This window comes from Sorex araneus, chromosome 3 (genome assembly GCF_027595985.1).
Source record: "Sorex araneus isolate mSorAra2 chromosome 3, mSorAra2.pri, whole genome shotgun sequence".
NCBI classification, from domain to species: domain Eukaryota; kingdom Metazoa; phylum Chordata; class Mammalia; order Eulipotyphla; family Soricidae; genus Sorex; species Sorex araneus.
Window position 1 is genome coordinate 127,892,209 of NC_073304.1, and position 26,973 is coordinate 127,919,181.

The 26,973-nt window shown below is 37.7% G+C and overlaps 1 protein-coding gene across 2 annotated transcripts in view; it reads right to left on the bottom strand.

Moving 5' to 3' along the window:
- Positions 1–609: 609 nt before the first annotated feature.
- Positions 610–26,973, bottom strand: part of TMX4 (thioredoxin related transmembrane protein 4) — a 46,095-nt gene continuing 19,731 nt past the window's right edge. For both annotated transcript variants that reach the window (XM_004610978.2, XM_055131562.1), the window contains exons 3-8: positions 23,015–23,060; positions 20,050–20,178; positions 18,505–18,550; positions 10,474–10,575; positions 6,172–6,235; positions 610–4,873 (exon numbers count right to left, since the gene is read on the bottom strand). In XM_004610978.2, the coding sequence (XP_004611035.2) occupies positions 4,512–4,873; positions 6,172–6,235; positions 10,474–10,575; positions 18,505–18,550; positions 20,050–20,178; positions 23,015–23,060 (749 nt within the window). In that variant the 3' untranslated portion in view covers positions 610–4,511. The remainder of the gene's footprint in view (positions 4,874–6,171; positions 6,236–10,473; positions 10,576–18,504; positions 18,551–20,049; positions 20,179–23,014; positions 23,061–26,973) is intronic.

A 26,973-nucleotide genomic window follows, 5' to 3' on the forward strand; every position in this document is an offset into this window, starting at 1 on the left:
AACTGGGGTGAGTCACCTGCCAAACAGGTTCCTGCTGTACTTTCTCTCTAGCTCCACCACAGTCACCTTGTATTTTTATTTTCCTGTTAATCTCATGATACTTGTTTAGACAGATAAGCATTTTTAGCCTATTGCTCTGAGTTAGGTGCTTGGGGGTATAGAAGTCTGGGAAAATTTTTTTCCTACTATATACCCCATTACCACATTTCACAAGTGAAAAATCAAATCTCCATTATTTTATTGTTTGAAAGGGAAGTCATTGAGAAGCATCCCCTCCCATCCTTTGTTTTTTTATCTTGGCTTTTGTAGTGCGGAAGATGAGTGGTAGACCAGAAGGAAGACCATGTTAGTCCACAGTGTTTGGATGGACCAATCAGTGGCCTCCCCTGGCATCTGCTTCAGCCTTGGTCGAAACAGGCCCCAATGACAAAAAGACACTCAAGAGAAGCAGAGTTCCCACACACAATGCAAAAGGTCCTGCCGAGCACATGAACTTGTCCTTGACTTTATGCACTTGGCAGAGAGGGTAAAAAAATATACAGTTTGGGTTTCATTAAGTCAAAGGAAAAAATGAGAAAGAAGAAATTAAGACTGCATGGAGAACAGGCACAGAGGAAAAAATAATTTTAACAAATATTTTCATTGCTTAAGCAAATTTTTGTGAAAATACATGAAAAGCATCACAACATTTTACCTTAGTTTTCACTATTATTGGGTTTTGAATACAATGGAAATTTACAATAAAATGAAAATAAAATATCAAAGAATATGTACAAATTTGTGGTAAGTTGTAATTCAGGCTATTCACTGCTTGACACTCATATATTGATTTTCAATTCCAGTTGCTGTAGATGCTATCTGAGGAAGTGAAACAAACATGAAGAGAAAAATAATTAAATATATCACGAGGCTAAAGAACAAAGCCTATTTAAAATAATATAAATAACAAATTTATAATGTATCACAAAACAAACAACGTTTTAGTATAAAAATGGCATTTGCACAATGAAGCTACACTTGTTAACAAATGATTAAACTACATTAAAATCTGACAAAAGCTGTCAGTCCACTTACACATCATCACAGTTCACATGAAACTTTATTGAGAACGAGTGTATCTGAAAGTCGCATCCTTATCTCAGGCTTTCAAAGGTCTTTTACCTGAGCCTCCTGATTCAGAAAAGCTTTCACCAAGCTTCCCCCCTCAACATGCATCAGAGCTGACTCCAGTTTGGCTTTCCAAAACAAGCTATAATCTTCTCAAGACGACCAAAACGGGTGAGGTAACAAGATACTACTAAACAAGAAGGAAACTGTCTGTTGGCACAAAAGATTGACATGAGCACTTCCCAAAACATTATATTTGGTAGGATTGGTCAGTCACACATTTTTATAACACTAGCAGAAATAACACTTCAACACTGTGATGAAGGATACAGATAAAACACTGTTCTACATTAGCAAATGAACCTTCTCCGTTCTTTCACTTCAGACCATTTTAAGGTTTTATGCTGATAACTAAGGTGTACACCCTCCTTTTTCTACTCTGGGGGAATATTCCTTAATGGATTAACTTTTTGATGCCTTAATAATAAACTTGCCTGGAAAGACATTTTTCAAGCATTTACTACAGAGGTGTGATAATAGCACTCAGGCTCCGCAGATACAAATATCTTCTAACCGTTCAGTGACCATGGCTATCAAACAAAAGTTTAGGAAATACAAGTTAAAATTTGGCTTTCTCTGTTGTCAAAAATCAAACTGTCTGTCCAAAGCTTGTTTACTGACCACTAGAGCAATTTTGATTTTTTTTTTTTTTAATATTAGAGGCCTGAGTCTAACAAAGACCATGTTTATGAGAACAGATTCTTGTCCAGGAAGTACAAAGTACAGCAAGTTAAGTGGGTCCTGCTTCTCCCAGGACCAAAGCTTTTATTTCAAAGGAAGAGGGAGGGACTGGCTATATGATCTGCCAATATTAGATCTCTAGTCAAGTTGGGATGGTTTTGCAGATCTAGAACGAGAAGAATAAAGAAAATAGAAAAAAATAGACATTTCCAACTTTCCTACAAAACAATGAAAATGTCTTTGCTTATATTACTAATATATGAAGTATGGTACCCCTATTATAAAATGCAGACTTATATATTTAATTATTCAAATTATAATTTAATATAAATACTATGATGGAATAAAATAACTGAAATTACAACATAGGGATGTCCGATTATTTAATTTAAAATCAAGTTGTCACTGAGTTGAATTCTGGTCTAAAAACATTAGCTACAGAAAAAAATTTATAAAATCTTTCCAAAATGTTCAGTCTAATTTTAAATTATTTTTGGCTAACAATTTCCTTTTAGTTTTATTTTACATTTGAAAATAAACTTAACGACCTTAAATGGAAAGAAGTACAATTAGGTACTTATCAGACTATTAATAAAACAACTATTTTTTTCAAGATATTTTTTAAAAATGAAAAAATGGTTCCTACAGTCTGACAATTAAAAATTTTAACATACCTCCTCTCTAACAGGTTTCTCTCCCCTCCCTCAAATTATTTTTAATGAGAAAGAAAATACCTTTTCCCTTTCAATTAGATACTATCTGGGGTACATTTGGAAATTGGCCTTACATTTATAAAAAGCTAAAGTGGCTTTTTTTCCCCCTTTCTCTCACTCCTCTGGTTTTCAGTAATCCACTTGGCATGCACACAAGCGCGCACACAGATTGACTGATGGGAACACAAATTTTAGTGTGGGGACAGAGAGAGAGGACTATCTGAACTCCTTCCGTACCTCTGAACAGGAACTGAATCATCCTGAAAGCTTTGTTTCAGCTGCTTATAAGAGGAAGCTACACAGTGACAGGAGGCAGGTACAGCTCAAATCTGAACCAGTTCCTGCTATGTGGGAGGCAGAAGTATCAAAATTGCGGCACTTTGGGTGAGGATGTGGCAGAGACCTACATGGTGGGAGGGGCGGGCAAAGACCAAAGTCAAAAGTCTCTCAGTTGGGCATTTCTCTAAAACCAAAATTTTGTTAGAATAAAAACTCTTTGTGTGAGGCTTGCTATGAGTTTATTCAACCACACTAATGTAGAGAAAGCTTCAGAACCTCATCCTATGTGAGCCTGTATTCAGAGAAAGTTAACATAGGAAAGGGTTATCTAAACAGTCAGGAAGAAGAATATTGCGTATTTCTTTTTAAAGATGACAGAAACGTTTTGAATTTCATAAACCTGTTCTACTTATTATTCTGTCTGGACTCAAGCGGTACAGGATCAACTCTAGTCATCTTTCATAAACTTGGAATCTAATTTTATGCATTTATTCTAGGACATAAATCAGGTAAAGCAGAAGTAGATGTATGGATTTTTCAAAAAGAAACTGGCCCCCCGGGGTACTTTGGGTAGATTGAGTATTGAGAGATTTACAGGGATACAATTCTATATAAGATTAGGAATGAAGGAAATGAAACAAAATCTTTCATTTCCAGATACTCACTTTCATTAATTCTTTCACCTAAAGCACATCACAGAAAGAAAACCAGAAATGATTTTTTTTAGTTATTATTAAAGTGGCTCAAGAGCCAGAGAACCCCTTGAGATGAAAATCAAACAATATAGCATTTAAGGTTTCTTCACAAGACTCTCTTATACCAGCAAGACTTTGTGCTTCAAAAAGAATACTGTTAAGTGAACTCTGGGGGGAAAATTACTACATTGTGGGGAAAAAAAAATCCTGTAAAAGCCCTACTTCCTTTTGAATCTCCAAAGATTACAATATTTCATTCAAGATGCCTGGCAGTCATGGCTTCATGAACTGCGGTTCCTGATTGTCTGAAGTCTTAAGTTGGAATAAAGGCAACTGACGGCAAGTTGGCTGCTGTCTGTGTTGGCTTTCTCTTCTTACGAAGGAAGTCTGGTGAAAAGTGTGGGAAGCCAGTAGGCCCACAGTGGGAAAGCTGGAAAACTTCAAGAAATAAAATGCAACAAAGAGATTTAGAACATTGGGATGATCTCTAAGCTAAAATATCCTGTGCGGCCTTCTCAATTTCTATTTCTAAAATTGTGTGCCATAAACTATGCTGCCTGATGCTTCTAAGAGTCTGACAAAAATTAATACTCAACCTAAGAAGGGAGGTGAGACCTTTGCTGCACTTCGAGGATGCTTGGGGCATTCATTTTCATCGTAGAGGACCTGGAGTCTTGCCTCGAATTGTGCTAATGAGGGGGTTTGCATCCTCTGCTAGAGATGCTATAGCCCCAATGAAAAGAACTTGTGCCCCGCCAAAGTCACCCCCAAAGGAAGCTAACACCATATTTTTCTGTATCCTGATTGTCCTGCCCAAAACATTCTCATTAATGTTTATGAAGCTTAATGCCACGAGATCACATGACTAGAGATCTTTTTTGAGAAGCTTGCTCATTCAGGAAAAGGATTTGGTTTGAACAGCAGAGCAGAGGGAAGTTGATGTATGCCTCTGGTCTGTTTCCTTGGGAACACTGCATCACACTGATGGTCCCTTACTAGCATGTGGAAGTTTGCGCTTCCTCAGCACCTCTTCTGGCACCTCTGAGGCAGCTGCAGGGGGCTGCTCCGGGAGGTCTCCAGTCCCATCAGATTCTGCCTCCTCCTGGGTCTCTCTCAAAGGCCCCTGATCCTGAGCATCACCCTTTTCCTCATCCACACAAGAATTGGAGTTGTCTTCTTCCTCTTCTTCCTCGGCTTCCTCCTCATCGCCAAGGTCTTCTTTCTCCTCTTCATCATCTACAAGGCTGTCCTTGTTCTCATCTTCATTAGAATCGTCTTTCTCCTCCTCTGCATCCTGCTGTTCAGTTCTATGAGCCTCCTCTGACCTCTGATTCTGTTCTGTGGAAGAAAGAGAGGGAAGTGCCTGAGTCAACATGGGCGACCTAGAAATCAATGAAGTGCTCTTAGCTATAAAATAAAACGTGGGGCCCCTAGTCACATGTCAGAAATCTCTACTTTGGAGCTGCATTTTCAGAGAGCAAAGCTCTTCAGTTGATTTTCTATCCCCCCATTCCAGACTTGTATCTGTCTCTGGAGATTTGTCTATCTACGAATTTTGGCAGAACATATGGGCAAGGAGGGCAAAAGTTCTTTCAGGCATTGCATATTGAAACTTGGAGAAGGTACTGACATGAGAAATTATGATTAAAGTAAAGGAGAAAAACTCTCTTCTAAAGTGACTGCTACACTGATAAAATGTAAGTTGGCAATGTTGGCAGCCACGGAATCAGCCACAAGAAAACAGAAACCTAACATCCCTTGATCTTCTCTTGAAGTCAGAACATTCTTGGACTTTCCTTATGTAAGCTAATAAAATTTCCCTTCCCTCCCAAATATTGTTAAATTGGACTACTGTTACTTTTAAGGAATTGATGGGATACTGAAAATACATTTTCTAATTATCTACAGAAGTCTCAAGGCCTCGAAAACCTCAAGAACTAAAAGTAAATATGTTTACTTGAACTCTCATAAAATTCTATTATTATAAAGTCTCATAAAAGTCTTCATGCAGGATCTCAATAAATTTTAACAAAAAAGAAAATAAAAGGAAAAGAAAATAAGTACTTGTGCAGGGGCCAACGGGTAGGACTTGCTCTGCATGCACTGGATGCAGGTTCAATCCCCTAAACCCCACATGGTCCCCAGACCCTGCCAGGAGTGATACCTGAATACAGAGCCAGGAGTAAGCACTAAGCACTGCCAGGTGTACTCAAAACAAAACCGAACAAAAAAGTCTTCATGCGAAGTCTCAAAATAGAAATAAAGATATTAAATTCCATCAGAAAATGTGGAGTCATAAAAGCATTGCGAGAGAGCTTTCACATGACTTAGCATACAGAAACTTTTCAAATGAGTCACTGTCCCCCTCAATCCAATTAAACGATGGCAAATTTATCAACTGATCCGTGAAGGTATACCTAAATGGGAAAGAGCAATTGCCAAATGAAATATTCCCTAATTTAGGAAAATGGGGGAAAGGATTTTTATTCAAGTCTACTTGGAGAACATAATGGTGGTGGTTTGGTCACTTAGAGAATCAGAGTGGAAACCTACATTTTATAGGAGTACAACAGAGTACACTATAGACCACAGAAAATACTCTAGTAGATTAGTTTATAATATTTTACAACACTCACCAACACGTTCAAACAGATGCCTAGGAAACGGCACATAGAAACATTCTGATATTACCACCAAGACCTAGAGAGGAAAAGTAGTTTTACAATGAGTAGATAGGGCACTTACAGTCAATCAAAGACTTTCCCAAACGGGCATTGTTTCTATAACCAATCACATATAATTAACAGTCCTCAAAAACGAAAGGATATCATTATGGATGTCTCATTTTTTTAAGTGTGACAAAATATAGAAAAACACTATTGATTTACCAATAAGAATTTCCCATTTCCAATGCTAAAAAATTAGAAGACTGGGGGCTGGAGCGATAGCACAGTGGGGTAGGGTGTCTGCCTTGTATGCGGACAACCCGGGTTTGATTCCCAGCATCCCATATGGTTCCCCGAGCACTGCCAGAGTGACCCAAAAAGCAAAAAAAAAAAAAAAAGGAGAAGACTACTAATTTAGAATGAAGTTAGTGTCTATAAAGAGAGCACACAAAAAAATAAATGCCTACAGGCCACCAGCATAGCTCAAGTGATAAAGCATATGAGAGGCCATGTCTGCCATCTATGGTGCCATATCCGAACACTACCTGCCTCTTGATGCTAGGTTTGAGTAGAGAACTATCAGATCGATTAAACATCTTCAGAACTAGCACTGGGAGACAAGCCTCAAGGAAAACAAACCCTGAGATAAGCTCAAAAGAAGTGTGACCTGGAAGTTAAGTGGGGTGTGGACTCTGGCACTCTGGTGGTCAAAATGCATAGCAGCACTGCAAATATGAAATAACTAATACAGGTACTATTGTAAAAAAAAAAAAAACCTTTATTTCATAAAAAAGAGTGGTACTAGAGAAAAAAAAATGAAACAAATACCCACATAGTGTTTTGGGGGCCAGAGCGATAGCACAGCGGATAGGGCGTTTGCCTTGCACGCAGCCGACCTGGGTTCGATCCCTGGCATCCCATATGGTCCCCCAAGCACTGCCAGGAGCAATTCCTGAGTGCAAAGCCAGGAGTAACCCTTGAGCATCGCTGGGTGTGACCCAAAAAGCAAAAAAATTAATAAATAAAATAAAAAATAAATAAAAAAATAAAACTATAAACATTTCATTCTAAAAAAAAAAAGAGTGGTACTAGAAACGTCTATAAATTCAAATTGTGAGAAAATGCATCAAGGAGAGGAACTCAATTACATTTTAAAAGTGATCAATTGACATCACTTCTCTAATCCTGATTCCCATGAGTCACTTTCCACTTTGTATAAGCAGGACTTTTTCTTGAAATTCTCCTTGGAGGACAGGTTCACCCTAATCCATGGCTCTTGTCTTACCCAGCATGAGACAGTGCTCAAGTTGATGTGTCATGTGAAATGAAGAAGTTGGCTAAAGCTGGAATAATGTGGAATCATTACTGACATCTTCCTCTACAATTACACACACCACAAGGGACCTGACATAGAAAGAAGCTGTCTGTTTAGAAAAGTACACATTTCTTTTCACAGCTAGCTAACACCATAACTTAATCTTCACATTGACAAACTGTGCAATGTGAAGCAAAAGATCACTGTCTCTGTTTCCCAGTCTTTCTGCCTGTCTAGAGCTTTGCTGTCTTTCGTCCTTTACAGGAGTTGCTGATGGCATTATGGAATTACACTGTCAGAGCAAACCGCTGCACCAACTATGCACTTAAGGGTCTTTCCTATATGGGGTTAAAATGCACAGTATGTATTTGCTTTCTGAAAGTGAGCCTTTGGTTTGCCTGTTAAAAATACTTTTCAGCAAACTGTTTCAACTATCACAAGGTCCAATGAAGTAACAACAAATAAAACTCAAACTAGCATTCTTGTTTGATCCTCCAGCTTTAACATTTAGGGGAAGGGGAATCAGAAATTTAAGTTAGCTGTATGGAAAACAGTAAGTTAATCAGGAAACCATTTTTCTATATAAACTATTTTGCCCCTCCTTGCTGCTGCCTAAGTTAAGAGCTTCAAGGCTGAGGGACGGGAGCTTGTCACTGAGACTGGCTTCACCCGGTCCCAGTGGAGAGTCAGCTTCCCACTCCCAGTTCATGGCAAAGGTAACAGAGAGCACTAACCCACATTTTGATTCCTCATTGAAAGAAAAAAATGAGGCTGTTTTCTATGTGGTAGTTTTTTTTTTTTTTTAAAAAAACACATATTATAACTAGATAGGGATTCTGAGCAGATGTGTGTGCATTTTTGCTATTTTAGGGTAAAGTATAACAAGTGATGTCGAGAAATTAATGTATGAATCTATTACTACTTTAAAATTAGTATTATGTCAGATAAATCTTCTCCAATGTTTTGTTATTTTTTGTTTTTGTTTTGGGGCCACAAACAGTTCTGCTTAGGACTTCTGGCTCTAGACTCAAAACTACTCCTGGAGGTGTCTGGGGAAACTATGTAGTGCCAGGAATCGAACCCTGGCAGTCTGCATGCAAGCCAGGTGCCTTAGCCACTACATTCTCTTCAGGACCAGCAGGAATGTGAAAAATGGGTATCTTTATATTTTCACATTCTTGTCCTGTTTGGTGGCATGTGCACATTCCCTCCCTCCTCTCCCTTCTTTTGTTTGTTTTTGGGCCATACCTACAGGTGCTCAGGTGCTCAGGGATTACTCCTAAGGGGGCTTAGGAGACTGTATGCAGGTCTGGGATTCGGGAAAGTGTTGACTACATGCAAGGGAAGCACCTTAACCCCTACACAATCTTTCAGGCCCTCTTCACAACTTCATATACAAAAATTATGTTCTACATCACTTATTCAATTGATTAATCTAGAACTAACTGCTTTATTTTGTTTTGTCTTGTTTTTGTATCATACCCAGCAGTGCTCAGAGCTTACTCTTGGCTCAAATCCCTACAACTAACTCGTGTATCTTCAGTCCAAGGTATAATAACCTTTCTACATTGAATACTGGAATTACTTTTCACATTAACTTAGGACATAAGCATGTTCCAAACGATATTTCTTGTACTTTTAAAGTTAATCTCAAAGATAAAATTCTAAACATTCTTTAAATTGAGAAGTTTACAACCACCTTTCATTTTTACTCATTCTACCTTCTTCCATCATTTCACCTTAGAATCTCATTTCTTCTACTTAGAAGAAAGAACCTCACACTCATGGCTCCAGAAAGTAGTGTAGAAAAATCTCTGACTGGGCATTGGATGGGAAAAGAATATTTATACTCAAAGTTAATTTTTTAGGCAAAGCATGACATATTAATTAGTAATAAAAACCAATGGAACAGCATGGAACCTACCCAAAGAGTGTTATATCCCCATCTGTGAAGCATAACAACCTCAAATGTATACTTATGTTTATACCATAACATGAAAGAGTATGAGAGCCTCTATGGAGTACAGTTTTGTCCAATCATGCTATGGTTTGCTATACTTTTTAGGACCTCATTAAAAAGCTATCATAAAACTTAAGGGTAAAGTTTAAGATCATCTTAAACATGCTCTTTTCATATAAATTTTTAGTAATTATCAATTATTTTTATTGTAGAGTTAGGAGCTATGTCATTAATATACAGCAAAGTCAGTCTTAATATATTGTTGTCTTACAGGTTAAAAAAAAATCAAATTAACCAATGTAGAAAAAGACAAAGATAAAATATTTACATTGTCAAAGAGTATCAGTCAAAGTATAGTTAAGTAAATACATTTATTATTTTTACTCTAAGACAGCTATGAAAAATGCAGATATGACTAGGTAATGTTTTTCATGCACAACTAAAGTAATGCCTCTTAATGCATCTTCACTTTTCCCCCAAAATATTGACCATTTTTTCATCCATGATATCTCACAAATATATCTTGGGAAAAACAGAGCATGTGTATAAGCAGCTGGTTCAAACTAGAGGCTCAACTAGAGGATATGAAGAAAAAGAAAATCAGCCTGCTTACTCAAATAACAAACTTATAGCTTTGTTTTTCTCACTACAGTGTCCTGATCAAGTAGGCACAATGAGAAATCACAAGTGACTTGGTTCTCTTGGAAAGCAACTGTGGATTCAAAAAGGCCTCTGTTCCTTCTTTCATCACTGGCTGCACTCTGGGAAATGTGCAACTTCAGAAGACTTACAGGTCAGAATTAGGAGATAATTTAGTGAATTCTTCTATAACAACTCAAATTAACATTGAAAGTAATATCAAACAAGCAAAAATACTAAATTGCTTAGACTGCACACAGTTATACACAAAGGATGTGTGTGTGCTTCTTTGTTGGTTGCTTTCTACTTTGGCATGAAACCTATACAACTTTAAAGACAGGCTATCATTATCTCTTACCAGACCCATGAGAAGGCCGAAAATCAAGGTGGCTAAGACAAAAAAGACGTAAGAACACCAAGCAGGAATTCCCAAGTTCACAGTGAAATAGTTGTGAAGATGCTATAATCAGAAAGAAAAAAAAAAAAAACAATTGACTTATGTGAACCACAAATGTATTAATCTCCCTTTCAGCTGTAACACCAGTCTGCACATTATTTCTCCAGATATGAGCTCCCCACCAAAAAAACGTGAGTCTAACTCTATTTTAATGTCTCAACATAGAAATTACTGAAATATCTCCCACTATCTCCCACTGACTTCTCAATTTAAAAAATGTCAATACAATTAAAAATACATTATTAACTGGTATTCAATGATGTGATAGATTTAATTTCTTATGCAAGAGAAGATAAAGATATAAAGATTCAGCACGTCTTACTTATAGCTTTAACAATGATATTAAACAGTGCCACGTGTAATTGAAATATTTAACAAATATCTGTTGAAGGAAAAGATACCTTAACAAAATCTCAACTTCCTTATGCACAGTAAATGCAAATAACTCTTAGAGTGGAAACCTGTCATCTGTCCTTCGTTAAAGGTATATATGGTCACCCTTTTATCTTCATCCAGGGCAATTTCTTATTAAGAATAATCGTGCATTCTAAGGCTAAGGGGAGAAAATATACTTGGGGGACCAAAGCAATAGTACAGCGCCTTGCATGTGTCCAACCTGGGTTCAATTCCGGGCACAGACTCCCCCAAGCCCCAACAGAAGTGACTCGAGTGCAAAGCCAGGAGTAAGTCCTGAGCACTTCCAGGTGTGACTCTCCCTTACCCAAATATATAGGTTATATAATATTTAATATTTAAATATGTAAACATAAAGTTGGGATATTAAATGATTGTTTCATTCAAAATGTTTTCAAAAAAAGTTCCAAAATTTACTCTGAAGTTCTCTAGTTTCGAAAATTCCATGTACTAAACATAGTTTATGCTTTTCTTGGTAACTCAATGACAGTATCAGGATTAACTTCTGAAATATCCAGTGAATGAGAAGATGTGGAGAGCTAATCTTGCTTTGTGCTGATGCATGGATGCATGCCTTGAGGAACTGGGTTTATAATTAGCTGCACATTCGCATTACTCATATTCAACTGAATGAATCATGCAGTTATATGCTAAAGGGTCATATGCCCTTCCTGCAAAATAAATAAGTTAATCCTCAAGGAACTTTTAAAGTTGCTTTCTTGAATTTAATAAATCATTTGCCTTTGATTCACAGCACAGTCAAACTTTTTTTTACACATTCAAAACATCCCCTAACTTTAATAAGTTCCATTTCAACCTTCTTTTTGAAAAGTTTATGCTTCAAATGATTTCTCTGGGCTACCTAGCGAGACCCTGCCATCTTGTGGTCTTTTATGTGATCAGTACTAAAGTTACATTAAGCACATTCTGTTTTACAACAATAAACTACAAATCTCTGTCTACTGTCTTGCACCAACAATTGTTTTAGGGCACCAAAAGTATAGTAAGGATTCAAGGTCTGTAGTATCTTTCCAAATAATAACTAAACTGGATACAATTAAATTTTACATTTGTGTTTAATCACCAAGAAAAATGATAGTTCTCACTTATGGTAAGTAGTATTCCTTGTTCAATATTATATATGCTCACTGCAAAGTACTTTACTTTGTTTCCTTAACATACCCAAGAATTTGCTGGACCAATCTCCTGGACCTAGTGCCTATTACTACACTATTACAATAGACAACTGAGTTAGAACTAACTTTGAGCTACAGCTGGATGTGAGTGACAATGATGGCCCCATTCAAAGTTGAATAAATGCATGGAATATTCTAACCAGTGATAAGACAGACTTAAGGAATAAAGCGAGGTCAAAGTTTCCGTAAATAAAAGGTAGATAGAGACTTCATTCCACACGTTGGCCAGCTTCCCCTCTGGGATCTGGATGACTGGAAGGCAGATGAAACACACCTATTCTGCCCAATGTTACAGTCTCATTAAGAGCTGAGACAGCACCCAGAGATAAAAAGTCCTTTAGACTGAGATTCTACTCGTGCTAGAGCCTAGATCCTAGGGAGGTGTAGGGCAAGCCCTGCACTTTCAGACCAGATCAGGATCCTAAAAATACCTTTCCTGGATAGGAATAACTCATAAAAACGTCTTCAGTGATGGCCAAGGGTCCCTCTTGGATGGTTTCACCTCAATACTTGCAGTAAGATGTAATCTTAGTCTCTTATAGGTTGTGGATTGTATGTGAAGTATCTTAGAGATGTGTACCATTTCATTGTGATACCACACTGGCTGATTTTACAAAGGGAAAATGCCAAACCGTAAGAGATGAGGTGCCACTATCCTGATCACAGTTATGGTGGGAGGGGATGTTTGGGACTTCTATCATACATTCTGGTGATTGTTCAGCCTAAACACTCATGACTCTTAACTTTAAGAATGAGACATTTATAAAGCATTAACTCTTCATCACCTAGACTCTTATCCAAAGGATACTATAACTAAATTTTGCATTATGCCTGCATCCTTTCAAAAGAATAGTAACACTGAAGAGAGGTGAGTTACATAATACATTAGGATTAGTAGGTTAACAAATTAACCTACTACAATAAAATTATCAGAGAGTCTCTTGCCCGCACGCCTGGCTGTCCTCCCTGGGGCCCCTCAGAGGGGATGGGCTCCATCTTCCTTCCCCACCCTGAGCAGAGCTCCCAGTGGCCGAAGACCACCAGAACCTAGCTACAGCCATGCTCGAGGCCCCTCTCCACACGTTTGAAGGGACTCAAGCATGAAGGTACGGGCAGAGGAACCCAGGTGTGTGTAATCCCATCAACGGCCAACATCCAGAGACTTAAAAGTGAGCTCCCAGAAGAGAGCAATGCAGAGAGTCTCTTGCCCGAACGCCTGGCTGTCCTCCATGGGGCCCCTCGGAGTGGATGGACTCCAGCTTCCCTCCCCACCCTGAGCAGAGCTCCTGGCGGCCGAAGACCACCCGAACCTAGCTACAGCCATGCTCGAGGCCCCTCTCCACACATTTGAACAGGCCTCACGCATGAAAGTATGGGCAGAGGAACCCAGGTGTGTATAATCCCATCAACGGCCAACATCCAGAGACTTAAAAGCAAGCTCCCAGAAGTAATATCTTGTAGCCTACTTCTCCCTCTGGGAGAAACTGGCAAGCTTCTGAGAGTTTCCTGCCCACATGGGACAGCCTTGCAAGCTTCCCATAGTGTATTCATATGCTAAATCCAGTAACAAGCTGGATCCCATTCACCTGACCCTGAAAGAGCCTCCAGTGCCACATCACTGGGAGGCCGAGTTGGGAGAGACTTCTAAGATCTCAGGGAAAGGATGAATGGAGAGGTTACTGAGCCCACTCGAGAAATGGATGATTAAGGGGGATTTCGTGATCGTGATTGTGAATAAAATTATGGTTACATACACTAAACTGATAAATCCAGCTAGCAAAAGAACATGTTGTATAACTTCCAGTGTATATGCTATTAGCCTTGGTTAACAATAAATGAATAAAAAGATAAAATGCTCCCTGTTGCCTCATAAAAGTAAAAAAGTGACATCAATATTGATGAGTATATGAATAAGAACACAGTTAACAAGTACACACCAGGGGCCAGGTTCTTGGCTAAATCATTCAGCATTTGAGAAAGAGCAGCCTATAATAGGGAAAGCAAATGGGTTTTGAGACATATACACAAAGTAGGGAACAATGACTTGGCTGTCTGAGTGAGGAGGCTAATGGCACTCAAATCACTACAGCCAACAGTGGAAAGAGATGAGAATACTTGCAAGTCTCTCCACGAAGTGCACAGATAAATCTAAAACCCAGGATTCAGAACTCCTGTGACAACAGACCCACTAATAATGCTTCCCATATTCAGTCCTGTGCATACTTACTTCAGAGGACCGGTCCACCTTGTACTGTCTCTTAGATTCTGAATATGTTTTATTAACTTGAATGACTTAATTCTATCACTGTATAAGTGTCATCCTATTGCTCATCGATTTGCTTGAGCAGGCACCAGTAGACAATATAGACTAATACCCAAGGACAGTAGAAACAAGGGCCAAGAGGATTGGTCCACAATTGGAAGTGGTGGGGGAGAAGGCAGCAGGGATAGAGAAGGGACCACTATGACAGTGAGAGTTGGAAATCATCACTCTGGATAAAAACTATGTGCTGAAAGTAAGTAAAGGAACAAACATGATAACCTCTCGGTACCTGTATAGCAAACCATAATGACCAAAAAGCAGAGTGGGGGGAGGGAGGAGGGAGGAACAGGAGAATAGGGGAAAGAGAGGGAGAAAGAGAGGGAGAGGGAGGGGGGAAGAGAGAGAGAGAAAGAGAGAGAAAGAGAAAGAGAGAGAGAGAGAGAGAGAGATGGGGAGAGGAAAAGTGCCTGCCATGGAAGCAGACTGGGATGGAGAGAGGAGATGTGGGAGGAAAACTATGGACATTGGTGGTAGGAAATGTACACTGGTGGAGTGATGAGTGTTAGAACACTGTATGATCAAAATCCAGTCATGAATAGCTTTATAACTGTGTATAGCACAGTGATTCAATTGATAACAAAATTATTCAAGCAGGAACATATGGGAGGTTGGGCCTGACAATGGTACAGCTGGTAGAGTACTTGCCATGTATGTGGCCAACCCAGGTTCAATCCCTGGTACTCCATATAGTTCCATGAGCTTTGCCAGGACTGATCACTGAGTGCAGAGCCAGGAGTAAGCCCTGAGCACCTCTGAGTGTGGCCCCCAAGCAAAGTAAATAAATATCATATGGGAGATTGATATAGAGTTGAAAAAGCCAAATATGGAGCCAATTTAACTGAATTCATAGGAAAACAGTATTTGGGTGCCTCTTCATTAAGTGGTACTGACATCCTGAAGACCAGTTTTTAATCTCAAGAATGCCAGACTTAAGAAACTAGCTTCACTATGGCAGACATTCAAAGACTTAAGGAACCCTGAGTTCTACAGGCTTTGCTCTTCTTATGATTCTTTTTTTTTTTTACACTATGGGTAATCTTTTTAATTATCAAAAAATCAGAAATACCAAGAACATTAAGAATTTGTTTTAAAATCAGGAATCATTTAAAAATCAGATAGTCATTGCTGAAATTAAATTACTCCCTAAGCATTTTCCTATACACACATTAAAAACTCCATAGAAGTATCAAATACTGTTTGATAAAACACTATTTTATCAACTTGCTCCTTCCTAAAAAAATGAAATTTTCTCTAAGAAATTATTTACAACTAACCAACTCTTCATCCTAGGAAGTCCTGCAAAGAAAAGCTGACTGATTTTTGTATCTACAACATGCTAGTAGGATATCAGTAGAGATTACACATAGGCATAAATAATGGTGTGTCTTTTCTTACTGTTTTTTTCTTCTTCTTTTAGGGGCGGGTGGTGGAGTAGGGTAGGCTTGTTTGTCATTCTGCTTATATTTTTGATAATTAATTTTAAGCCAGACATCGCAGTGTTCATCTCTGTGGTCAGGATCGCTCCTAGAGGTTCTACCCTGAGGAGATCACTCAGGGAACAATGCATGATGTCAGGGATTGAACCGAGATCAGGTGCATGCAAGGCAAGTAAGCGCCTGCTATGCTATCTCTCTGGCCCTCAAGTACAGACACTTTCCGGCGATGTATAAATATCTGTGACATCAAAATAGCCTGTAATCTGCATAAACCTGCCATTTCTATTCCTTTGGTCATATATATTTCCTGCCACCTCTCTCTCCCTCTCCCTTCCTCACCCACTCTCTCCCCCCACACAATCTATACTCAAGCTACTTGTGGCGCATTCAATATGCCAAAAACAGTAATGATAGGTCTCATTCCCCTGATCCTGAAAGAGCCTCCAATCGTTGGGAAAGACGAGTAAGGAGAGGCTGCTAAAATCTCAAGGCTGAGGGGAATAGAGACGTTACTGGTGCCTGCTTGAGTAAATCGACAAACAACGGGATGACAATGATACAGTGATAACCAGTGATTCCAATCTGAAATCAGGGCATGTAATTTGGGATCAGGGCAGTTTGGGCCTCACCCAGCTGTGCTCAGGGGTTACTCCTGGATCTGTGCTCAAGGCAGGATAGATTCCTGAAGATCAAACCAGGATGAACCACATAAAAGATAAATGCCTTGACCCCTATACCATCTCTCAGATCTATCAAAGCATACTATCAATGATCCAAATAAATATAAATGGACCAAACTTATTAGTTAAGAAAATTTTTTTTCTTGGGGCTGGGACATGGCTCAGATGGCAAATCAGACTTGCATGGACAAGATTCTGGATTTGATCGCCAGGACTGAACGGACTCCGAGCAATAGCAGGTGTGGCCTTCACTGACCCCAAGCCAGGAATGTCCCAAAAACAATTTCTTTAATAAGAATTTCTCCTTCTTATATGCCTTTCCCAAGACCCACTTAAAACATGACAAAGTCTGAAAAGTAAAACTTTCAGAAAATGCTAAACCAACAAAACCATGGGATTTAAATTAGATTAAAAAGTAGCTTTATGAATAACACATAAGTACTATTTCTCAATCATTAAGAAGAATATCTTAATTGTTTACTCAGGGATAGATCACATTCTATCTTTGGCCCTTTTCTGGAGTGCAACTCATCGGCACAGAATCCATCTGTGCTGTGCACGACTGGGCACTGTGCAAAAATGATGAAACACCCGCATCTGACCTTGATGTGACAATATTACACACTGAAGTCATTACGTGATATAATTAAAATATAAAGCACTAAGTGTTAAATGCCCGGTCATTTGAGGTAGGAGCAATTATTATCTCCCCTGATATTAAATTTGAAAGTATAACTTCTCTTTAAAAATGTTTGAAGGTCATGATCCAATTTTGTCCTAAAGTTATAGAACAAATTCCTCTCTTGACCTTTATCATAAGTCCCAAGCTTTCACCTTCCATTACTCCTCACACTGAAATAATTATCCTCTAGACAAAGACAGTATGAGGGAACAAGGTTCTTTATGACTATCAAGACAGATTTCTGTCAATCCTTAGTGTAAATATGTTAAAAAAAAGAATTTCTTTCTCTCAGTTCTCAGTTTTTAATTACCAATTGTCAGCCTGTAACACATCTGACTAATTTTAAGAAAACAGTAACTATAAGAAATCATATAAAATAAAACACCAGAGCAATTCTGTTAGATGTGGCAGAAATAAGTTCACCTATAAATAAAACTCAGCCAAAGGTTATTTGACATAATCAAGATTATATAATGTTAATACTTAAAAATTTTCACTAAAATGACTCAGTAAAATTAGACAATCTATACAGCAGGGTATACAAACTTTTTTTTTTCCAAAGGACAGAGAGTAATATTTAGGCTTTTAGATCAATTCTCCACAGTATGAAAGATATCATAGATAATGGGCAATAATGAATAGAGCTATTTCCAATAAAACTATATTTACAAAAAAGCATCAACTCACAAGCTTTAAGATCTCTGATATATAAAATCACTTTCCAACTTAGGTTATTTTGACAACGGAAAACAAGATGAACTGATAAATTCATCACTAACCTAAAAAAATTAGACTGACAGTTATTTAGATTTTTGTTCAATTTATGCATTTCTACACAGACTTTTTTTCACTGGGGAACCCATGTAAGAATAGATGAGAGAATGGCTTAAGAAAGGTAAATTCACAAAAATTATTCATAATTGGGGCTGGAGTGATAGCACAGCGGGTAGGGCGTTTGCCTTGGACACAGCCGACCCGGGTTCAATTCCCAGCATCCCATATGGTCCCCTGAGCACCGCCAGGAGTAATTTCTGAGTGCAAAAGCCAGGAGTAACCCCTGAGCATAGCCGGGTGTGACCCAAAAAGCAAAAAAAAAAAAAAAATTCATAATTATTTTTCTGTTATAAGCTACAGTCTTATTCTTTAAATAAGAAAACTTTTATCAAAGATAATTGTGGAAGAAAAATTTAAGGTTACTCACCCATATTTGGCCAGAGATGCTAAAAAGACCAGCCATGCCAGACATCCTAAAAAAAAAAAAAAAAGAAAGAAAATAAGGGCATTAAGTGAGGTTTACTAAAAAAAAAAAAAAACAATCCTCAGGTTACATGTTTGCCTCTCTCCACTACTTTCAATACCTTGCCCTTTCTTGAATTTACTTCCATTCTTACAGGGCTTTGGGTCCCAAGGCAAACATTTAAATCATCCAGTTCACATACACTAAAATCCCTAATTCTTTCTCTATTTTAAATTCTTTCCTTCTGTACATATGTTATACATATATATAAAACATATATACTCCATATGTTATATATTACACATTAATATATGCAATTGTATGTTAACATATATCATGCATAGTTTATACATAGTATTAACATATGAATTATATATCCACGTACACACACACAGAGCAAAATCTCCAACCCTGAGTAGCTAAATGTCAGTGGGAAAAAAAAAATCATACAAACAACTGACTTCTCTTCCTTCATAGTCACAGAATTCAGTAAACACTTTACCACATCCCACTGGAATTTTTAGGCTCTAAAAATTCTAAAAAGCTAATTCTAAAATATTGTGTAGGGGCTGGAGTGATAGCACAGCAGGTAGGGCGTTTTCCTTGCACGCTGCTGACCCAGGTTCAATTCCCAGCATCCCATATGGTCCCCTGAGCACCGCCAGGAATAATTCCTGAGTGCAGAGCCAGGAGTAACCCCTGTGCATCGCCAGGTGTGACCCAAAAAGCAAAAAAAAAATTAAAAAATAAAAAAATAAAAAATAAAATAAAATATTGTGTAATACATGTTCTCCTGTCTCTGAACCTTATTCCACTATCTCTTTAACTTACCCTATCAGTGGGCAAACATTCCTTGTATGTCACTTTGAAATTAGAAGCCGATATGTGATCTCTCTTATCTTCCTACAGCCAAATCTAAGCCTGGTGTATCTATCTCCCAAGGAATCTATTTCCTTCACTTCTGTCCTGGATCCAACCCTTGGTCTAGCTAGTGATTTCATCCTGTCATTTCTTCTTTTGCATCGGTAATTTCTCTCTTTCTATTGGATCATTTCCTTTGGTACAAAAATAAGCTTTACCTTTTCATCTTTTAGAAAATATCCATGGATTTAACATGGACCCTATATAGTTCAAGAGCTATTCCTTTACCTTACTAATAATTAAAATGGAAGAATAATTTTAAAAGAAAAAAGAAAAAGAGCATACAAGACCATAATTTTTAAAGAGCAAATATGAAAATGTAAAGCTAGGAAAGATTTCTTAAATCTGAGCAAATACTAATATATTAATATAGCTATGAATCTAAATATTTAATTACTAGCATACTAACAGCTAGTTAAAATATGTGCAGGTAGTAAAAAAAGAAATAGCATACAGGCCAAGCAAGTTTACATATAGTTGGGATAATCAGAAATGAATTTACAGAAAAGTATAGGATGTTAAATTATATGGTTTGGTGACAGGACACTCTCTATTTTATTAATAGCACTTAACAATTTAAAAAGTTACGTTAAGGAAGCTGGGGATTTCCATCCAGTCAGAGGCTCAACTGATTGCCATTTCTTCTCTAAGATATAATTCTGCAGATCTTCATAGATTCCTGGGCCACGGTATCGGCGGAATATTCCATCCTTTGCACTGTTATAAAAACAAGCAGGAAAAAAAATTATAGGCTATTGTATATGTATTATGCACAAAAAATATGTAAATGTTAATCAATTACAATATGAAATTTCAAAATAGAAAGCTTTAAACTGTTTAAATTTTATCACTGTATAACTTGTGTTTATAAGCAAAAAAAAAATGGTTTTTGTTTGTTTTTGGCCATACCCAGCCATGCTCAGGGCTTATTACTCTTGGCTCCGTACTCTGCGATCATCCCTAGACCATGCCCAAAGGACCATATGGGGTGCCAAGAATCAAACCTGAACTGACTGCATGCAAAACAAATATCCTACCTGCAGTACTAACTCTCCAGGGTCTATAACCTTAACAGAGTTCAATTACTAAGTTACTTTTTATTACTTTTGTTACAATGTTTTAGGTATTTCACTTAAAAAGTATCTGTTAACAAGTTTTTAAAAATTATACTCACATTTCCAAATTCACACTATTTCCTCAAAATCAACAAAACATTTCCTACTGACGTATTCCCCCTCCGTCTTCCCTCCTCTCACTTTCTTGACAGTTCTCCTACAGAAAATCCTTATATTAGCATTTTTCCTCTTATATTACTAATTCACCACTTGGTGCAAATGGGGATTCTCTCTCCTTGTTTCCACTGGAACTGCTCAAATATCACCAATGATTCCTAGTGATACATCCACTGGACATTTTATCCTGTATTTCTTTATTGGCACTGTGCACTACTAAACACCCCTTCCTTCCATGCTTCCTTCCCTTCCTTCCCTTCCTTCCTACCTCCTTCCTTCTGATGCCTCTTCCTTCCTTGCATGCTTACTTACTCCTTATCCTTTGTCCTTATGCATGAGTCTCAAGACTTTTCAGTTCCTTGATCTTTCTTAGCCTCTGCAGGTATCCAAAGTTGCTCAATCCTGGTTCTATCCTTGGCCTGCTTCTCTTCCCATAGTACATATTCTCTCTATTTTAACTGTTATCTGACTCAACAAGGAAGCATTCTCATTATACATCTCCAGTCTAGCCAAACTGCTCCAATTTGAAATTAACAAAGGAATGTCATACTTTTCCTTCTGGTTTCTAATCTTCCAAATCCTATTTATTTTAGGATTTGGATAATAAATAAATAAATAAATCCTATTTATTAAATCCTATTTAATCTACGACTCCTCAATAGCTTTTACTGGTTATAAATAACATGTTGATTATTTGTCATCCTAGGATCTTCCTTCCCTGCAGTCAATCAGTCACCAAGCCTCAGTAATTCTGCGTTTTACCTATTCTCTAGGAAGCATCTTTCCCCTGTCACTGCTCAAGGCTCTCAGGTGACATCACCCAGAAAGATCCAACTGTACTTTCTTGGCCAGGCAGAGATTAGCTATGGTTCTCAGAAGGCACAAGAGTTTTTCCTGGGCTTTTCCACCAATGAAATCTCTTTTTGTTTGGAAAGGTGTTTCCCAATATGCTTACCAATTCATATTTATCTATTAAAAATCAGCCTATCTTTTATAACATCACAAAAATCTCTGTCCTCTCCTCACCACTACTGACTGCCTGAAATTAGGTTCCTTCTCAGAAGCATACTGGGCATGTTGGAAACTAACCCTAAGTGTCTTAAGCTTCCTCAGTGAATTGCCCCTTTTCCTTTCCCCAGTGAAGCTTAAACAAGTGTTCTTATGAGCATCCCTAATCACTCAAGTTTATCTTGAACTTTTCCCTTTATGATTTACTCTCACTGCTATATTCTGATTATTTGTAAGTCAAAACTTCTGGTGAATCTAGACTTTGTATTTGAAGTGAATTACTTGCTTTTCTATTTCCCCTGTAACTTTTCATATTTGACTATAGAGCAATGTGCTTTGCTTAAACACAGAAAGACCATTAATGTTATGCTCCTAATATCTGGGAGTTGACTGATTCAATTGTATCTACTCCTGGGCATCTGTCAAAATTACTTGACTCAGGCTTTGACTGCTGTAACTCCTAACACTCTATAAAGGGGGGTCCCACTGTGGGTCTTAGATAGATCCAGCATCGACATGGAAGAGTCTAGAAAGCATAAAAGCACAGTCTTGATGCAAGCCATTATGACTTAAGAGAGAGAAGTTCACTAAGGAAGGACAAGCTGAACCGGCCTAAGGACTTAGTCTGGGATTTATCTACCGTAAAAGCTTTGCATGCCCTCAGAGCCGAGAGAACTAAATGTTGGAATCTATATCTCTAACTGTGTTTATCCAAATAACTGCAAGTATCAGTAAGAAGTACACCTAGCTATTTAAATATATACAACTAAAGGGAAAGAAAAAAGCAATATAAATGTCCCCGGGAGACAGAGTGTCTCCTTGAGTTAATCCCAACAAGAGAATTGCCTTGTACCTCAGATTTCTATGAGTATGCTAATAGCTCTGCATTAAATGGGCCATTTCACCATCAGCCCAGGAGTCCCTGTCTCTTTATGCCTCTGCTGGGGAAACATGGCACCCCAGACCCTGAAATAGGCATACCTCCCTTGAAATAGAATCTTTAAGGAAAATCAGTTTTCCCTTCAAATGTTAAGATGAATGAGTGGCGATAGTGGAAAATGTAAGAGTCTTGATAAAGGGGCCAAGTGACAGTAAAACAGGAAGGGCGCTTGCCTTGAACATACATGGCTACCCCTGCGCCCCATCCCGAGCCCCACTAGGAGTAATCTCTGAGTCTGAACCAGGAGTAAGCTCTGAATGCTGCTTGGTGTGGTTCCAAAAGAAATAAAAAATAAACAAAAAAGTATTCTTGTGAAACATACACTAAACATATTTATAGACTTATAATAGGTGGGAAAATTTTTTATACTTACTGAAAAAATGCTGGGAGAGTGGTGACAAAGAATCGTCCACTCAAACCTATTTGAAGAACAACAAACAAAGTCACAAGAAAAACACAGATTAACAAAGCACCTAGCTTAAATTCTTTCTATAACAGAAGTCTCCCAACTATTTTTATGACCACATATACAAGAATCATTACCATGGAATAACATTTACTATTTTAATTACATAAATTTTATTTTTAATCATTTTTATTTATGTGACATTTTCCACTTACTGACACACAACTTCTTACATACTTCAGTATGTATGTAATTTACATACTGGAATTTTTTAGCTTTTCCGTCACTTAGAGTTGAACAATAGTTGAGTGAAATAATTTAAACCTGAATAAATATTCAATTATCTATTTACTAACTTGTGACCTTAGAAAAATTATATAACTTTATCAGTAAAATGGGTATGTTAATACCTATCTGAATTATTCTCAAGTTAAATCAGATCAGTATATTCTGTGTTGAGTACATAGTAAAAGATAGACTAAATTGCAGATAATGTTATACCAAGTATAGGTTTAGAAATAAGACAGAAAATAGTAAGTTAAAATTTGCATCTTTACACTTTTTACAAGTTCTTCAAGGAATGTACATACATTAGTTTTCCAAGCTGTCTTGCAAGCCTTTATTGAACACTACTAACTACATATAAAATACTACGCTGAGAGCATGTGAACAGAGATAAATTTTTTTTTTTTTTTTTTGCTTTTTGGGTCACACCCAGCGATGCACAGGGGTCACTCCTGGCTCATGCACTCAGGAATCACCCCTGGCGGTGCTCAGGGGACCATATGGGATGCTGGGATTCGAACCCGGGTCGGCCGCGTGCAAGGCAAACGCCCTACCCGCTGTGCTATCGCTCCAGCCCCAGAGATAAATTTTTAAAACCCTATTCAACAAATATTTACTAAAAACCTTTTTCTCCCCTAAGAGATAACTTCCACACACATGGATAAGCAGACACCAAAAGACAGGTCTGATTTTCACACAACTTATAATCTAGAGGCAGAAGGAAATGATGTAATCCAATACTTATAATCACAATTATAAACAGAGACAGATAACATCAAGGAGCAAACCACAAAAACCTGAATGAGACTAGTCATAAAGAAATAATGACTGCTCTTAAATGTTAACAAATAAATATTTATGCATTTGTTTAAAACACCCTTAAATATTGAGGGTGAGTGAACCTTGCTGTGACCTGGAGAAGGAAAGTTACACTACCTCTCCTTAGAGCAGGGCGACAGCACAAGCGTGAACGGACATGCTTTGTAAACAGTGCCCAGGGTCAGTCCTGAAACCACATGTTCCTGACCACTAGCCAGTCCCTTAAAAGTGCCATGTTTGCCCCCCAACCAACAACAAAAAATTAAAAAGCGAAAAACAAAACAAAACAAAACAAAAACAAAATGGCTGGAGAGATAGCACTGCGGGTAGGGGTTTGCCTTGCACTCGGCCAACCCGGGTTCAATTCTCAGCATCCTATGTGGTCCCCTGAGCACCAAAGGGAGTAATTCCTGAGTGCAGAGCCAGGAGTAACCCCTGTGCATTGCTAGTGTGACCCAAAAAGAAAAAAAATTAAAAATAAAGTATCCTGGTGATCCTAGAAAATTGACAGATTTAATGTATCTTTATTTACTGTAAGTAACATTAAATTGAATGTAAATCACAAATCTAATTTATATCTCATCAGTTTGCTTTTTCCACTAAGGGGACTATCTGTACAAAATCAAATATCGATTCTAATAATGTGGCTTACATTTTATATCTCTATGGCTACCTGCAATTTGACATATTAAGGCTTCACTTTTAAAGGCATGGGAGATGTGTTCACACCCACTTTATAAACTAAAATTTATTCAGCAGAACAACTTATTAAGGATGAGCCTTCTTCCCAAAGCTTTGTCTATTGTTTCCCATATCAAACATAATATTTCCCCATGACACTTAAAAAAGAAAACAGCATACTGAAGATAGTAAGAGTTCATGTTACCAAAAAAAAAAAAATACCCATTTAGTAGGTTCATTTATCATTATACATTAAAAAGTTAAATAAAGTTTATTCTGAGAGTAGAAAGACTTCAGTGTCTTGAGAATTCAAGAAAGAACTGTCGAAAGCATCTCTGAATGGACACTTTCACCCTGAGCATTGTTTGAAATATCATGCTATCAGACAAGAATATTGTCTGGAATACTTAAATTAACAAAGGAAAAATACTGGTAACTCTAAATGTTTAAAAATCCTTAGACACATTTAACTTAGAAGAATGACTGTAAAACATTTATACCTCACTCATTCCCTAGTTACAGATTCTTATAGCTACCCTCAAATCTTATCTAAGGGTAGGGGCTGGAGTGATAGCACAGCGGGTAGGGCGTTTGCCTTGCAAGCGGGTGACCCAGGTTCAATTTCCAGCATCCCATATGGTCCCCCAGCACTGCCAGGAGTAATTCCCGAGTGTAGAGCCAGGAGTAAGTCCTGTGCATCGCTGGGTGTGACCCAAAAAGCAAAAAGAAAAAAAACCTTATCTAAGGGGAATTAGAGTGCACAACACTGTGCTTTATCTATATGGCCTTTTAAAATAGAATGAACAAAGATTATCTTACAGTTTAATTTAAACAAATAGAACTTCTAATTGTTAGATATAACTGAATGTAACATACTTAATTTGCTTCTTAAAATCTTCTATATTTTTTGGTTATCATTGGCCCTTGCCAAAAAAAAAGTGAATCTATAAATCAAAAGAATATTTAACAGTATTTTACTAATTTTCAACTTATGATAGTTAAGCTCCCTAAGTTCCAATTTTCTTGTATCATTATTTTTAGTCTTAAAATATTGTTTTAAGATTAAAGACCTGACACCACGACAATTAATCTCAAATAAATGCCACTTTTAAGAAACTGAAATATTTCATAAAGCTCTATGTCGCAAGTTGCTTCTCCAAAACACCTCATCCATAATACTGATGCCAGGGGTGAGTTTCAACTTTGACCACCTGAAAAGGAGATGATCAACACATTTAAAGTTATGACATCAGGGATTTATATACCTTTTATTCTTTTTCTTTTTTAATCTTTTTGATTTGGGGCCATATTCAGATGTGCTCAAGGCTTACTTACTCCTGGCTCTGTGGCCAGAGATCACTCTCAGTGAGTGGTGCTCGGGGGTGGTGTTATATGGTTGGTCACGTGCAAGACAAGCATCCTACTCACTGTAATACATCTACAGCCCCTAAAACAAGAATAGATTTTAAAGAACTATGAAACTATGAGAGCAGCTCATTTCAGAGTTTGAAGAATGGTTCACGGCAACAAGTTTCCTAGAAGTATAGTAGAAACATAATGTGTGTGTGTGTGTGTGTGTGTGTGTGTGTGTGTGTGTGTGTTTTAGGGCCACATCTGGCAGTATTCTTACTCCTGGCTCTATGCTTAGGGATGACTCCTGGAGGTTCAGCTGACCATAATAATGCCAGGGATTGAAACTGGGTCAGTCATATGCAAGGGAGAGCCCTTAACCCCGATACGATACTATCTTCCCTGCATTATCTCTCCCAGCCTGCACTCTCTCCAAATTTCTACATATCTTGGTACTCAAAGAACAATTTTTACTTTTAAATGAAAATTTAAAATTTTACAGGGGCTGGAGCATTAGTACAGCGAGTAAGGTGCTTGACTTTCACGCATATGCCCAAGCCAGGTTCAAGCTGTGGCATTTCATATGGACTTCAATCCTTGAGAACTGCCCGGAGTGATTTTTGAGTTCAGAGCCAGGAGTAACCTCTGAGCCTCACTGGGTGTGGCTAACCCAAAGGAATATAATGCAACATCAAAGGGGGGAATTAATTTTTAATTAGCAAGTTGACAAAAAAGCATATACAAATGCAAATGTTAAAATCAAATGCAAAATTACGACAGGGAACTAACTA